Source organism: Gavialis gangeticus, unplaced genomic scaffold (genome assembly GCF_001723915.1).
Source record: "Gavialis gangeticus isolate Ggan-Ray unplaced genomic scaffold, GavGan_comp1, whole genome shotgun sequence".
Taxonomy (NCBI): Eukaryota; Metazoa; Chordata; order Crocodylia; family Gavialidae; genus Gavialis; species Gavialis gangeticus.
The window spans coordinates 11,697,832-11,715,203 of record NW_017729008.1 but is presented as its reverse complement, the minus strand read 5'-3'; the positions used below and the strand labels follow the sequence as shown (position 1 = coordinate 11,715,203).

General features: G+C 41.1%; 1 protein-coding gene across 1 annotated transcript in view; it reads left to right on the top strand.

Moving 5' to 3' along the window:
* The window catches only part of KIF21A (kinesin family member 21A), a 151,734-nt gene that overhangs the window by 108,752 nt on the left and 25,610 nt on the right, over positions 1-17,372 (top strand). Inside the window, exons 22-27 of the mRNA XM_019509323.1 lie at positions 1,507-1,608; positions 4,050-4,215; positions 4,695-4,715; positions 11,754-11,814; positions 12,046-12,100; positions 15,177-15,394. Coding sequence (XP_019364868.1) covers positions 1,507-1,608; positions 4,050-4,215; positions 4,695-4,715; positions 11,754-11,814; positions 12,046-12,100; positions 15,177-15,394 — 623 coding nt within the window. The remainder of the gene's footprint in view (positions 1-1,506; positions 1,609-4,049; positions 4,216-4,694; positions 4,716-11,753; positions 11,815-12,045; positions 12,101-15,176; positions 15,395-17,372) is intronic.

The window sequence follows — 17,372 nt, the reverse complement described above, 5'->3', positions numbered from 1 at the left end:
GCAGACATCAAGGTCTTTTGAACAGCTATGTAGAACCTACAGGGACTCAGTATGTGCTATATCTCGCAGTCCTAACTATGATACTTGTTAAACCCTTTCTCAAAGCTGTACCTTGGCTACTTCTTTCTCAGAGCTAGTCTGTGGGTATAGACAGATGTAACCATTGTATCTCTGTCAAAGTATGCTAATACAAACTGTTACAGTACAACAATTTCAGCTGCATAATCCTGTAGCAATATAAGTGTGGCAAAACAATTCCAGTATTAACCCTTCTTCATCCAGGGTCACAGTTAGGGTGATTTAGTGAATTTGTGGGCTAAGTAGAGACATTTTGGGAGGTTAAATTGGGTTCAAATGGCCACCCTATTTAAGCTTAACTCATCCTGGTGCCAGCCTTACGTTTACAGACCCAGTCTCAGTGACCAACAATCAGTCTAAACCTGTAACAGTACAGAAGTTCCATGCACACAAACCGGTCTAAAAATTGCAGAACCCTGTTTAAGATAAACTTGGATCTATGAAATATCAGACTTATTCGATTTAGGTCAAAATGTTGCTTAGAGCTTCTGTCCATTTCACCTGCGCAGCCCCAGGACCACTGGCCCCAGCCCCAGGGCTGCTCTTTTCACTCCTCCCTCCCACTGCACTGGGCTAGTTTTAGCCCCTCCCCCCAGCCCATTTTTTTTTTTTTTTCCCCCTGGCTCCCCCTTTCTTGCTTCTCCCCCCCCCGCCCCACCATGCACCAGCTAGCACTCTCAATTCCTACGACTTGGCTACTGCTGGAGCCAAGCAAGTAAGTCCCCGTGGGGTGAGGCGTGGGAGGGATGGGGTATAGGTTTGTTGGAGGCGGGGGGGACCCCACTACATCTGTGGGCCACACCTGCTCACCCCACCCTGATCCCCTCCAGCCTGCTGGACCCCAGCCCTCTGGTTATCCCACCCATCCAGACTTACCTGATATTGGGCGGCCATTTTGAATTGATTTAACCTCCCCCCCAATACCTGAACTTAGCCATATTGTTACAGACTCAATTCTGACCTAAAATTTTATATTATAACAAGTTCTGGGTACTTCTTCCCTCTTCTGAAGTAGCTAAAATATATACTTTTGGCCATACCCTGTGCTTTAGTCCTAGTTCATGTTACTATATCAGTGGCTTGTACTGTTCTTCTCATGCCAGTATAATAGCTCCTTGGACTTCTTTGTGACCAGGTAATCAGTGCAATACAGGATCAGAAGATGTTCTGAGGAGGACATAACAGAGGACATTCTTGTATAAATGTAGACTATTTAAGAGAAAATAATCAGTTTTCCTTCAGAGATTCTATAATGGTTCTGGGCAGGATTTTTCAAAGTTCTTTAAGACATATTAACCTTAACTGCTTTTTAAAATCTTACCCTGAATCTTCATTGTTTATTTTTTCCATTTTAAGATGTAAAAATGGTGTGATTTTTTTTTTTTTTTTTTTTTTTCCTTTCCCCTATTTTTATTGTTGTATATGTAGGAAGAAGGAGAGACCCTGGATGTTACTGCAGTGATTAATGCCTGCACTCTTACAGAAGCTCGATATCTTCTTGATCACTTCTTGACAATGGGCATTAATAAGGTAACACAGTGAATGAAATACACTGTGCTTTCTGTTTGTTTATTTTTAATTGGCTTATTCTTTACTGGTGTTTATATGTTCGGTATAAAAACCTTCATATATGACTTAACTGTGAAAGAAATGATGAGCTTCTGCATATTCAACTATGTTACTATATTTTATTCATTCTGTATTTTATTGATTTGAATGGAAACTACTGTTCATTCTTGTACCTAACTTGCTATTGTAAAGAAGTAACGCAAGACCATTCATACAAGGCCTATCAAGGCCAAGCTTTTCAAAAAATAGGTGCCTGGAGTCAAGCTCTCAACATCCTGTAAGAGCCTATATAAAGAGTGAGCTGATTTTCAAAGATGCTGAACATCTACTAGCTCTCTAACCTCAGCTGGTCATACCAATTTCCCAGAATTGAAAAATCACAGCAGTTTTCAGGAATATGGTTTTTAGCAACAGTTTTAAAGCCATAAAACAAAACTGAAATTACATATTGCTACATTCCTACCACATGTTAATGTCTAAAACCCAGTGAATAAAGATCTGAAAGTGAAAAAGATCATTGTATTTAGCTCAATTCACACAGGTAGCTATTAAATAGAGTAAGTTGCTGTTTTTCTTTTATATTCATAGAATCATAGAATCAGTGAGTCGGAAGGGACCTAGACAGATCATCTAGTCCGACCCCCTGCCATGGGCAGGAAGGAGCACTGGGGGTTGCAGGGGTCATAAGACCCCAGCCAGGTGCCTATCCACTCTCCTGTTGAAGATTTCCAGGGAAGGTGAGAGCACCACCTCTCTGGGAAGCCTATTCCAGGCTCTGGCCACCCTTACAGTGGAGTAGTTCTTCCTAATATCTAACCTAAACCTATCCTCCCTCAGCTTGTGGCTATCCTCCCTCAGCCAGTTATTAAAATCAATGAAATACTTCCCATTCATTGCAATTATTAACAAGTCCAAAATTGTGTGAAGTCAGTATTTTCCTATTCCTGTGAGTAGGGGTACACCAATACAGATTTTTGGGCCAATACCAATGGCCAATTATTAATGAGCCATATTAGCGGATATGCAGCCTGGCAGCTTGGAAAGCAGCATCTGCTTGGTACGTCTGTGGCGGGGAAAAGGGGCAGGGAGAGGACAGGGGCATGTGGGGGGCACAGATCAAGCCCCTGTGGTGAGGGAGGGAGTGGGGGGTGAGGCAGGGGCAGGTGCTGCCCAGCCAGAGCAGGATGGAGCCACGAGCAGCTCATGTGGGGGTTAGGGGGGTGGCTCCTGCCAGTGATGCCCCCTGGGGGAGGTATGGAGGTGCACGTGCCCCTCAGATCTGTGTGCAGGTCGAGGGCGGGCTGGGGTCATGGGTGACACCAGGCTCTTCTTGGTGGGGGTTCTGGGCTGAGGCTGTGTGCAGAGTGGGCAGCAGTGGTGTTGGGAAGGGGGTTACAAGGTGGGCTACAGCCACCCTAAAATTCACCGTAGCTGCCACCCGCCCTACACACAGCCCAGCCCAGCACCTCTGCTGAGAAGAACCTGGCATTGCCTCCAACCCTAGCCTGCAACGGGCGCCTGCTCTCGCCCCACGCACAGATCCGGGGGGCAGGAGCCCCACCGCACCCTTTGAGCCTCTTGCAGCTCTGTCCTGTGCCCACCCTTCCCCACCCTGCCCCGACTGGGCAGTGCCTGCCGCAGCTCCATCCCCACTCTCTCCCTTCCTCACCATGGGGGCCTCGTTCTGCACAGTGCCACCACGCCCCTGCCCTCCCCCGCCCCTTTTCCCCCACATACTTACCAGTTGGACGCTGCCCTCCAAGCTGCTGGGCTGCGTGCATGCATGCAGCATTTATTAACATAATTATTGCCACATCAGCCAAAAAAGCTGATTGTCCGTAATATCAATTTTGCTTTTATTGGTGCCAATATGATATGAACCGATGTATTGGTGTACCTTTACCTGTGAGTACCTCCTCTTCTTCCAAAACTAAAGTAGGCTAACATTTTTGTTAAGTCGTATGCATCCGTGTAAATTTCCTAAAATGAATTCTCATGTAATTTTTTTTGAGGTCCTTTCAGAGAAAACTGAATGTTCATATACAGATCTTTTAAAAGAGTTTACCATTTTAGGCTCTTTGGGTTTTTTTAGATAACTTATTTAATAGATAAGAGGACTTAGTTCTCATGCACCTTGCTTGTACTTGGGTTTACGTACTTTTGTGAGAAGCTAATACCTAGGATAGGCAAACATACTTAAGTTGGACCTGAAGAATGAAGGTGAAACAAAAGGCTAGATAGAAAACACCAAAAAAATGGCTCCTAGTTGCTTTCAATCCGGAGAAAGTAGGAACAAACCCAGCAGTTTCAAATTTGCCTTTAAGTTGCAAAAAGCGAAACAGTATGTAAAAATGTTTGTTTATTGACTTACTCCAGAATGTTAATGCATTTGTTGTTTACAGGGTCTGCAAGCAGCCCAGAAAGAGGCACAGATTAAAGTTCTTGAAGGACGCCTTAAGCAAACTGAAATTACAAGTGCTACGCAAAACCAGCTGCTATTTCATATGTTGAAGGAAAAAGCAGAGTTAAATCCTGAACTTGATGCTTTGCTGGGTCATGCTTTGCAAGGTAATTTTGACACGTGATATTAATGATAGTAAATTGCATGTTAAGTCTGCTTTTCATGCATGTTGTGGTAGGCATTTTAGACAATTTTCTTTCTGGAATAGATGCTGTATTTAATATCTTAAATTGAAAATGTATTCCACACATAAGGTACATGTATATTTTTTGAAAGATCTGTGCAGAAGTGAAGTACAAGAAATAATGTTTTGATTGCCATGAATTTTTAATTCAAAATATGCTACCTGTTTCCATACATAACTAAAAATTTACGATTTGGTATTACTTAAACTTTAAAATACAAGTTTTGATTTCCTTCCTTCATACTGTAGTGTTTTTGAAGGAATTGTGTCTATTACGGCATCTATTCTTTGCCTTGAAAGGTAATACTATAAATAATGTAGTTTAATATAGGCTTTTTTATAATTGGATATGTTTTGATTGGAGTGTTGCTTTTTGTTTCCTTGTTGCTGTTATTTATACAGACCTAGATAGCATACCACTGGGTAAGTATGTTTAGCTTTCTGTGTACTGTACTGCATGAGTTACTAATTGTTCATGTACACTAACTCGTGCATCCTAGAATTTGTGAGCGTGTGAACAATTTGCATGTACTGTTCTGTAAGCATACTCATTATCACAACCTTACAAACACTTCTCCTTTTAGTGACACCACCTAAAACACTGACAAGTAATAAATGCAGAAAGTGTGGCTGTAGATAAACTTATTTAATTATTCATATGTTTAGGGAGCACAATGTGTTCAAAATATATAGTTTAGTAAGGGGAATGAATCATTTACTATCATCACTATGACAAATTTAACTTTTGTGTGACAAAGTAACTTAACATGTATTTCTTTTGTAACATTTTGTAGATAGCTACTTATCTTTGAATTTCAGTACTTTACAGAATGAACATAATACAGACAATATAAGACTGTTTCCCACTTTCACTCATTTATAATTTGCTGGTTTTATTCATTTGTGGATTGAAGGAGTATAACATTTTAAAGAATGACTGTTTTGGTGTAGAGTACATCAATTCCCTCCCCTCCCCCCAATGCTATGACTGTATCAGAAATGCTTTATATTTCATCCAAGTCCTTTTTTATAGTTTTACACTCTTTCTAATCCAGTTGAACTATTCTGTACTAATTTATGCAAGTATCAGATAGATGCTGCTCCTGAAAATTCCTTAGTGCTTCTTCAAGAAGGTATTTGATCATCAGTTTATACAGGCAAGTATAAATTGTCCTAACTCCATTGTTTTCACTGGAGTTATAACAATTTTGATACCACTTGAGTAGTTGCCCCAAAGTATGTTGTTGCATTAAGTTGTTTACTACTTAAGAATGTCCTGCTTTGTCTGGAATAGAACTGTGACCATTTAATGTTAGTTGTTTTTATAGATTTCAGTCATACGCACAATATAAAAAAACAAACAAAACACAACAGAAATCATGTCAAATTGAATAATACATCTTCAGCCAACAGTCATTGTTTCATTTTCTTCAACTTTGTAGATGCTTCTTGCTCTCTTAAAGGCATCTGTTTTAGGGGTTGAATTTATAGATTCATAGATGCTAGGGTCGGAAGGGACCTCAACAGATCATTTGAGTCCAACCCCCTGCTTGGGCAGGAAAGAGTGCTGGGGTCAGAGGACCCCAGCCAGATGCCTATCCAGCCTTCTCTTAAAGACCCCCAAGGCAGGGGAGAGCACCACCTCCCTTGGAAGCCCATTCCAAATTTTGGCCACCCTTACCGTGAAGAAGTTTTTCCTAATGTCTAGCCTAAATCTGCTCTCTGTCAGTTTGTGACCATTATTCCTTGTTACCCCAAGAGGCACCCTGATGAACAGAGCATCTCCGATTCCTTGCTGCGCCCCCTAATAAATTTGTAGGCAGCCACAAGATCACCTGTCAGCCTTCTCTTGCGGAATTATTTTTCAATTAAAAAAGCGAAACCAATCCCACTACAACAGCAGCTAGCTAGAAAGGAATAATGCTGGCAGTTTTGTATAGCACCTTTCATCTGATATTTTCCAAAATTTGCTTTGAAAGCATGAACTAAATCTCACAATATTCTTGTAACATATTCCTGTAAGCATTTCCACTTTCATAAAATCATAGAATCATAGAAAGTGAGGGTTGGAAGGCATCTTAGGAGGTCATCTAATCCAACCCCTTTCTCAAAGCAGGACTAACCCAAATAGATCATCTCAGCCAAGGCTTTGTCTAGCCAGGTCTTAAAAACTTCCAAGGATAGAGATTCCACAACTTCTCTGGGTAACCTGCCCAGTGTTTTACTACCCTCCTAGATATTTTTCCTAATATCTAACGTAAGCTTCCCTTGCTGCAACTTGAGACTGCTGCTCCGTGTTGTGTCATCTACCACCATTAAGAATAGATTAGCTCCATCCTTTTTGGGAACCTCTCTTCAGGTAGTTGAAGGCTGCTGTTAAATCCCCTCTGTCTTCTCTTCTCCAGACTAAATAAGTCCAGTTCCCTTAGCCTCTCCTCATTAGTCATGTCCCCCCAGCCCCCTCATCATTTTTGTTGCCCTCCACTGGACTCTCTCCAATTTGTCCACATCCTTTCTATAGTGGGGCGCCCTGAACACAGTACTCCAGATGTGGTCTTACCAGTGCTGAATAGATCAAAAAAAAAGTCACTGTGGCTATGTTCAGACAGTCAGAAACCCTGAGGCTGAATCAATTCAGTCTTTGCCAGTTAGTCTAAGCTCAGAGATTAAGCTGAGAAACAACTAGACAGCCATTCACTTTTGCTTCAGAAAATACAGGCACATGCCTGCAGTGGCTTAGGCCAGAAGCTGGGGGGTGCTAGAGCAAGGCTCTCTGGCATGGAGCCAGCATGGGCTGTGTGATCTCTTCCTCCTCCTGCTGCCCCTGAGGTCTCTGGGATTTGCAGTCCAGCCTCACAGCAGCAGAACTCTGCAGGGTTGCTCATCCTTTCCTTTTCCTGCTTCCAGGTGCCTCTGGGATTTGTAGTCCACAGTTGCAGGCAGCGATAAGTTTTTAGCAGGACAGGGACGCTCTGTATCTGGGGAAAGGGAAGTTTAACCCTCCTCCCTGGCCACAGACCCCAGGTGGTGGTTGCCTGGGGCAACAGTTCCTGCCTCCCCCTACCTCCTCAATCCTTCTCTGCTAGAGCAGAGCCCAGCCCAGGGCTGAAAAGCATGCTGGGATGTGGGGGGACTGTGATTTAACTTGAACTAGGAAGGGGTCTGGGACAAAAGTTTCATAAACCAATTTGACTCAAATCAATGAAGTCTGATGCTACATTCAACCAGGTTTATCTTCAAACAGTTTCAGCCATTTTGAAACTGGTTTATTTGCACAGGGGTTCTGTTCTGTTACAGGTTTAAACCAGTTTCTGATGACTTACACATAAATCAGTTTAACTTCTGTCCCTAGCCTGTGATGTTAAGTGACCTGTCAAGACTAGCAAGTAAAGAAACTGCATCTATCTGGGGAAGAAGGAAATTATTATGGTCTAGAGCAAAAGAGTGGATGTGAAACTTACATCCCTAACAATCTGTATCTTGCTTTCACAGATGGAAATATTAGAATTACCATTAAAGTAAAAAATAAAAAATCCACCGTATCAAAATAACATTTCTCTTAGCTTTTCTCCATGAGGCAAGATGTAATTTATATTAAAGCATCAAATCCTTTTAACGAACATTATTTCATGTCTATACATGTATACAAAGTGTTTCTAGTTTTGTCACTCTGAACAATTATCAAAGAGTAGCTGATAAAGTAGGCTGATAGTAGTAGCTGATAAAGTAGGCAGTTGTTCAGAAAGCTTACACCTTTCTGAACAAGTTAGTCTCTAAGGTGCTGCCATGCCCTGCCTTTTACAAGTACTAAGTGAGTGGTTTGTGTGTTATATCCTGTTGTGAAGAGGCATTGTACCTTTGTAATTCAATGTTTTCTTGTACTCACCAGCATGCACAGCATTTTGGAAAGGGGGATGTAGTTAGGATTGGGTCTTGGGCCTTCCCAACTGGCAGGACACAGCAAGTACTGCTGGCTCCCTGTCTGGTTTGGGAAAAGGTACCTGCCAAGGCAGCTGAGAGCTCAGTCCAGCTGGAGCTGGGCTTCTAGGCTCCTTTTCTCAAGTCAGACAGGAATCTAGCAGTGCCTGCCAAATCAGTTTGGAAAGACGGGCCAGGCAGCCTGGCAAGCATCAGGTCCTCAGTTGACTCAGCAGATGCTGCTGGCTTTCTGCCTGACTTGGGAAGGGGGCCAGGGACACTGATTCTGGCAGTTTTGGGCTCTTGACTACTGTGGGCAGCAGGAGTGAAGGAGGAATGAAGAAGGCCTATGACCACACCACCACACCCCTCTGGATCTTCCTCCCCTGCTTGTACTTTATCCTTTTGCATACAGGGTGTTTATAAAGCCCTTGTGCAACTTTAAAATTTAATAACTTTGGATATACACATGATAGAAGCAAACTGCAAATGGCAATTGAAAGTATAATTCATTACGGTTTTAGCATAGTGTAACATATGCATAGGGTAAGGATCACAAATGCAATTCATGAAATCACTCAGCAGCAACTGGAAAGTGTTTTCTGTGGGTTGGAAAATTGGATTGAACCATAAAAGGTGGTGGTTATGTTGAGGTCTAGAAATTTCAGTTGTATTGTGCTAAAACTTAATTAATTGTTTTCAATCGCCATTTATAGTTTGCTTCTATCGTGTGTACATCCAAAGTTATTAAAGTTTAAAGTTGCACAAGGACTTTATAAACAACCTGTATAATACAATATACCCTTTTGCATTAGGCTTGTCCTAGTACAGCTGTTCCAGAAATGTTGCTGGAATTAATTTTTTCTGAAGTCCCCCAAAATTGGTTTGCTTCTTTGTGGGTTTGGCTTGCAGCTGTGTATGTGCAGATTGAGCTTGAGGAAGGACCACAGTATGCTGTGTCACTTTTGCATACTGCTGTTGGTCAAACTAATTACATTCTGATGGCTTGTTATTCACCTTTAAAATCTTTGCTACTTTTTTCCACCTGTGTTTCTAGTTTCATTTGCTTTTGCTCTCCTTCACGTGCAGTGCCACCCCCATGAACCTTAGTGCTCATTTTGTCTTTGCTTGCTAAGAGCTTCATACCTTATTTCTCTCTGCTGCCTTGTATAGCTTTTTTTCTCTTGTGTCTCATTATATCACTTCATTTGATGAGGCCAACATGTCAAACTACCCTCACAAGCCTCTCACAGCCCTTCCTATGCCATAGTTGCAAAACAAACATAAAAAGGGAGTTCATGTAACAAGATAGCACAGATGAGTGTGACCCAATAATGCATAAATAAATCCTTCTCTTGTTTAACCACCCCGTTGTCTCATCTGTTTCTCTTTCCACCAACACTTTTTATTTTCAAGTTCTTTTGAGGTGTTATCTGTACAAACTAGTTGGTAGGCTCTTTGTGGGAGGGACACTGAGTTGAATTCAGCCTTAGTGTAACTAGTGAATCACTGAGAGTAGTGTTTATTTTATCAGCAGTGCTTTGTTGATAGTAGTTTTGCTACAAAAATTGAATTGTTCTGCTTGACTTACCTCTTTTCTGCACAAATTTAGTAAGGAAATACTTTAAAGAAAATTTGAACCTAAAAAGGAATTTAAAAAGAAAGTTGGAAGTAATATTTCTGTTACGTCTCTTTCTTCATAGTACTGTTATTTTTATCCCAAAAATGAAACTATATTTTTAAACCAGCACAATAAGTTGAAGGTTCTTGATGAATCTTGTGTAGGGGTAGAGAGAGAGAAGTAGTTAGGTGTGTTTAGTCTAAAGTCAGGCAGAAGGCAGGATAGAGGTACACCTTATACACTAACTGATTTAAAGAAGCATAAGATTTTCGTGAGCCACAGCTCACTTCATGAGATGTTGGGGTAAATTGACAAGGCTGGGGAGCTTGTGTAAAGATTTTGGGGCCTGGATAGTCTTGTAAGTATAAGACAGCATTTAATTTGGTTCCATTTTTCTCACTACTATACATCCATTGTACAGTAGTGGGTATATAAGGGGTATTCCCCCCCAGCTTTTTTCCTAAAGCATGAATTTTGATAAGCAATACATGGAGAAGCCTACTGCAATGTTAATAACATTGCTTTTAACTTTTGTTTTATGCATTATGTACTGTTCTTGCTTCCTAGCAGATATGCATACTTGTGTGCCAAGTAGCAAGACAATAACATGAATCCTTGTTGTCATTTAATTAAATGACATTATGTGTCAGCAGGGCAAATGTTATTTAATTCATGGAATTATTGCAGTGCGCCAAAAGAACAAGTGAATTTCATTAAAAGTTGTATGTTTTGTGTTCTGAAAGTGTATTCTCATCCAGCATTCAATGATAATGAAAATAAGTAACATTGTTATTTCTTGGGGAGGAAACAAGGTTTGATTTTGCAAATTATACTGTCCAAATGTGGGGGGTTTTTTATTCCTTAGTTCTTGTGTTTTTTAAATTGTTTATATCTTTACCATCAAGCATACATATATACTGTACTGGTTGTCTTAACTTAGCATCTTGAATTTTTGCATGCAGATTTCATAATCGGTCTGATTTGCTGTTACAGCGTATGATGTGCATGCTGGTGTTGTCTTAAGTGAATGGATATGTGTACCCATTTTGTTTCAGGAGATACTTCTACTGAATAGTATTTTTGCACTTAGTTGAAATATAGTGTTATAGTTCTTTAGGAAGCTGTTTTTCTGTCTTAGGTAGTGATATAATCCTGTTCTAAAACTTTTAAATGCTTGTAAACTAATGATATGATTGCTTCTGTCTACCAAAACCCTTGGAAATAAAAGTTACAGAAAAGTTTTTTATTTTGTTTTACTTCTGAGCATTAGGATATTACCACCTTGTATCTGAATAATTACAAAAGATGGAAGAAACAGTCAGTCTACCCAGGAACATACAGTAAAACCTGGATTCTTCATTGAGTTAAGTTCCTAAGCAACCTGTGAAGATGAGAGTAGCTACAGGGGATCACCAAGATTCTCCAGCTAATGGAGAAGTAGTGGCCTTGAAGTATAAATCACAACAGTCAGCTGAGTGGCTTATCTTTAACTCAGTAGCCTGCTATGAATTAAGGAGGTTGTGAATCATCCCAGTAGGAAGAATCCAGGTTCTACTGTGTTTTTGCACTAAGGTTTTGTTATTCTACTTTACTCTTTTTTCCTCCGTTCTTCCATGTTTCCCCCTTCAAATGGTATGTAGATTTTTCTGTCTTCGTTGACAGTCATCTGCAAAAATAGATGGCTACTTCTGATGCTTTGTTCTTAGCCTAAGAGCCTAAGGAGATTAGGTGTCCCACACTGAACAAGAACTGATTAGCAAAAACATTTCAAATTTTTTGTTGATCCTGAACTTGGTATATATTTCCACAAGGCAGAAAAATGTAGATGTATTAATTGTGCTCACTGTAATCTGGGGACTTTGTGGGTTCCACAGACCTGTGAGGCATAAGCAGACTAAATGTGTCTTTCCAAAATTTTCTAGAAAATGTAGAAGATAGTTCTGATGAGGATGCACCACCACACAGCCCTGGAGCAGAAGGAAGGTAAAGAGGTCTTTGGAAACTTCCTTATCTACTTTCAGAAAACTAAGTTTAATTTGTTTAGCTTACACTATTCATTCATTAGAAAATATTTCTAAACTGTTTTCTTCCCATTTCACCTTCAGATTCATCAAAAAAGATATCAAATTCATAAAGTGTAAATACCTTGGATTTGGAAAAAAACCATGAACTTGTTCTTCTCTTTCTGACTATATCACTGTTTTCTCGTTCTAGTTCATTGTCTTCAGATCTTATGAAGCTGTGTGGTGAAGTTAAGCCCAAGAATAAGGTAAGGTGTCATTATAATAAATCTTTCACTGAGAAATGCTGTGAAAGTGTAGACTCTAAAAGCCCATTTCAGATGTTAACAAAGAACCACTAAAACTGAGGTAGTAAAGTAGTGATTTTTTGTGATTCTGATATCTTCTTTCTTCTTCTAGTTTCTTTTTTCTGCTCCTTCAATTCACCTCAGCACTTATATATGCCTAAATCCCATAAGATCCCATGGGACATGTTGTTAAGCATTTATTTTAGTTCTTTACTTAATCAGGCTTCCAGTCTGCAGTTGCAGAATTGCAGTTGAAGGCATGATTTAACCCTTTTGAGCTCTTAATCACAGGTGATAATGCAGTAAATTAGTAGTAACTAACTTTGACTTTGAGATTCCAGATAGTTTGTAGATTTTCACCAGTTAGAGCAACTAGCCTTTTCAGATTTGGTATGGAAAATCATTGACATGAAAATTAGGAAGCTGCTACAGGATTAACAAAATCATTTTTTAGATTAGAGGTGCATTGTCATAAGACCTCTCCTTTAGAAGAAGTAGGAAATAATTTGGTACATATTTAAAAAGAAAAATAGAGATAGTTATGAATACAAATGTCTGCTTAAATACTCTTTCCTTATTCTGAACTTTTTTTAGACCATTGAAAGTAAATAAGTAAGGGGTGGTAATGTCAGCATTCTTAGAGAGATCCAGTAAGAAGGCAAAGGTTTATATTTCAGTCTCTCATAAGCTTTTGATCAGTCTCTTTTTAAAGGAGCAGGCCAGTCTGAAATTGCTTTCTCTCTTCCCTGACATAAGAATGATTTACACTGACCTCTTGTCCTTCTTGACATGTATGTCGTACCCTTTCTCCCTCTCTCTAAGTAACTTCAGTGGTGAAGAGGTTGACAGATTGACAGTTCTAGAAATTAACGCAATAATTTTCAACTAAAGAGTAGCAGCAAAGATGTAGTGCTTAGAAACAGGTTGATAGAAACTGTAAAAGAAGGTCTTACCTCAGCAGTTTATGAAAGTGTTTTGTAGGGGTACTGTTTACCAAAAGGAGGGACTGGAGATGAGGGAACATTCCTTGCTTCTAGATGAGGGAACAGAGTTGGTGTTCTACTTTTACTTTGGTGTCAAAGCAGATTTTCCCACATTGTTCATCAATATGCCTCTGATATGAGAAGGTAGTTCCTGCCAATGCATCAATCTGTGGGAGGTTTTTTGGTAGCCATCAGTTCTGTCAACCTGATTAGAGGTCATTATGTGCTGGTTTCCTTCAAACTCCACTGGACTTTTGACTTTGAGAAAAGTTGTGCATTACTCTAAAAATAAGTATTTATAATTCTTCCTGGGACCTAGGTACATGAAATGAAGTTCTGAGTTGATCCCCAACTTGCATCCAAGTATGGGGAGTTATACTTGTAGGTAATGGATTTTACTGTTTTGTTAGGAAAGTATAGTTTGGAATATTTAGTAGTCTGACAGGTAAACCATATGTAGCATTATCCTGAACCTTAAAACATTTTTTTTGCTTTGTTGCACAGTATATATGCTGCTTGTCTTCCTGAGCTTCTTTTATTGTTTGCTTGTACCTCATTGTTTATCAGTTATATAAAGTATTATTTACATGAGATTTTTCAAGTTACACTGGCACAACCCACTTCTTCCTCCTATTCTGGAGTAAGAGTGCTTTTATTTGGCCTAGCTTAAAACCACTTCCAAACTGGAAAAAAACACTGTGCACTCCATAGGTGCCGCGTATGTGCAGTCCTAAGGGCCCTGGCCCCAACCCTCCTTGGGAAGTGAGAAGGGTGACCACCCATCCCTAATTGGGTGGGGTAGTCCTGAAATAGGAACATCAAGTCCTGGTCCCAGGCTGCATGACTCTGGGCCAGCATTTGTCCTGGATCCTCAGTATCATGTAGGGATCAAGATTTTGTGTTTACTGCAGGAAAATGTGGGAAATGGCAGGTTTTCCCTTGCAGGCTGGCAGAGTTCCAGCCAGCAAGGGGCTGTGTGGAGCAGGACACAGGGGGCACCTTGCGCATGTGTGTGCATGCACATGTGCATGTGGCCAGGAATACAGCCCCAGGCCATGGTGGACAGCAGCTTCTCTAGCTGCCTGCAGGTAAGTCTATGGGGGGCAGGGCAAATTGAAGCCCCCATGGTGAGGGAAAGAGTGGGGCAGAGGTTGGGTGGTACATGGGGCCTTGGGCCAAGGCAGGGAGTGGGACAGCCATGGGCGGCACATCCAGGGGGTGGGGAGGTGGCTCTCTGCTACTCCTGTGCACTTCTAGGCAGCAGGGTATGGGGGGCGTGTGCCTCCCAGATTTATGTGCAGAGCAGGGGCAGATGTGGGCTGCCTGCTGTGGCCCCAAGGCCCCCCAGTCTCGCCCCAGGGTCATCCCCTCCGCTGCCCTCCCCCCAGGAGCCCCACGCTGGCCATACTGCCATGGCAAGGCACCTCCTGCCCACCTGGCAGCAGTGGTAGTGTGGAGTTGTGCTCCCCACTGCTGTTGGGCAGGGAGGAGGTGCCTCATCATGGCAGTACTGCTGGTGCAGGTCTCCCAGGTGTTGGGCAGCAGGGCAGGGAGCCCCAAGCCCTCAGAGGGAAGCCCACATCTGCCCCTGCTCCCCCATAGGCTCCACTTCGCTGTGCTGCGGCAGGGGGGAGGCATCATTTTATGCCCCCTCCCTGCTCCCCAGCAAAAATAAAAGTAGGTGCCTGTGCTATCAGGAGAGGAGGTATGATACTGCTAAAACTATAGTAGTTTGAACTTGCATGAGCCTTAAGATGGTAAGTAATATGGTAAAATGGGCAGATTATTATGGTTGGCTTCAAAGGATATTCTTTAAAACAGATGTCCAGTCACCATTTCATGCTGTTGAAATTGACCGTGACCCTCCTACTGCAATTGTTGCAGTGGAATAAAGCAGACTGATTTAGTTTTCAAAAATAGTTAACAGCTGAGTTAAGTGGAATGCATACTGCTAAATAGTTAAAAGTAATAAGGAGGTTAAAAATGTAGCACTATGATACAAACTGTTAAAGCTCTTGCGTGCGAGGTGTGAACTGTTTTTTATTTTTATCTAGGCCCGCCGAAGGACCACCACCCAGATGGAATTACTCTATGCGGATAGCAGCGATTTAGCCTCTGATGTTAGTACATCGGACACCACTATTCCTGGTCCTCTTGCTTCTGTTGCAGAAGTGCAAGAGATTGGGATAACTACTGATACAAGTGATACATCTGCTAGGGAAAGAGAGTTTGTTCCCCCACCATCTGGCTTACCTTCTAAGATAGGCAGCATGTAAGTTTGGCCAAGCTTGTACTAACCACCTTTTGCTTATTTATAAAAATGCATGTTGCCAATTTCTTGTAATCTCTTATTTTGAATTATTTGTACAAAGGAGAAAATGGATTTCAGATTAGGAAAAGCCCTTCATTCTACTCCTCTACAACAGTCCCATTAAGTATTTATGTAGAGTTGTAATTAGTATACCCCAAGGTTTCTCTTAAGTAGTTTCCTGTAGTGGAATGCCTAAATATTTGGCGCAATAATTTGATTCCATGGTTACTTCTGTTTTGTGAGCAACTTGTGAAATTTAAATTTTAGGAGGGGAAGTCTGTTTAGAAAGGTCAGAAATACCAGACAGAGGGAGGCTATGTAAATCCAAAGTAAAGAATATTTAAAAAACAAACAAACTTAAAGACAATTTAAATTTAATAGAAACTCAAAGTGGTGTAAGATCTGGTGACTGGAACAGGTCTTCTTATGAGAAAATGTTTATTGAAATTGATATCAACTTCTTCATTTCAACACAACAATTAAATATTCAAATGAAGATTTGAACAAATTACACAAATACAGTTTCAGTCCTATCAGTGCCTTTCCAACTACAGTATTCATATGAAAAAGTATTTACTGATTGAAAGTATCAGTAAGTTCTTACTTTTAATGGGCATGTTTCACTTTGAGGGCATAAACCTTTTTTCTTTTATGCATACACAAATTATTGTTGTTATCAGAGAACCAGCTATCAGGCTGGTGAAGAATGTCTTGTTGGCTCTTTAGATACTAACCCCTATATTCTGTCAAGGCAAATGTTGGCTGAATGCACTTATTGCATTAAATAATATGGAGAAAATGCAGCAGTCTCTCTCTTCCTCGTGTTACAAATGCTGAAGTTATGTACTTTTCACTGGCTCTCACTTACCCATTCTTGAAAAAACTCTTACTATTTTCACAGTAATCTCCATTCAGGTTATACTTGTGATTTGTTTTTTAACGTTTTCAATTTTTCTAGCATGTGCTTGCATTGGCAGAAATGAGTAGTAAAATATTGCAGACAGCAATTTTAACATACTTCAGTGCTTGTTTAAGTAGAATGTGCTCAGAAGGCATGCTATTGGAGATATAGAGAGGGAATTGTGATGAGGATAGGCTCAGAAACCTGCTTGTTTCAGCACTTAGTGTGGGAGATGACTAGACACTGGAGCATCAAGATTTAAAAAACATGAAGTCTTATGACCTGGCATCAAAGTCTCAGGTAATATCTTTTTGCCTTGCTGCATTTTCTAATATGAATCCATTAGGAAAATTAATTAGCAATGAGGCCAAAGAAAACTATCTAAATTTGAAATTTGGAAGCATTATAGTGTAGTAAATTGTTCTCCTCAAGAGGTATGTTATTGATCATATTTTGGCAGGTAAATTACTGAACTTTTGATGCAAGCTATTTATAGCAATGTATACACCCTAAACAGCTTTCAACTACTCTGCCTCACTTAATACTTAGATTAATTTACTTTTTCAGTATAACATATTTTCTCAAATCCAAGATGAGGTTTTTTGCCCCCAGTCACCGTGGTAGGAGGGAGACAAGGAGGTGGGGTCGGGGCAGGGGGGAGTCCTCATTTTAGATTTGAGTACTGGCCTGGGGCAAACAGCTGCTGTAGTCCCAGCACTGGGGCCGAAGCTGAAGCTGAGTTGTGACCTGCCACAGGCTGTGGTGGCTCATGCAGTGGGAGAGGGGTGTGCAATAGGGGGAGCGCAGCGTAGATTGTGTTTCGGGTTAGGAGGTGCACAGGGGCAGTTCACAGTGTGCAGCCTAGGGAGAGCACTGGGGAGACAACACAGCCTGCTCCCCCACCGGCCACTCACATGTCCCCCTTATAGCTGCTTACTTCCAGCTCTGGCTCCCAGCCTGACTTGCCACATCTGCTTCTGGTTGCCTGGGCTGGGGCTAGCAGTAAGTGGCAGGGGGGAGCAAGTGACTGCCAGGGGA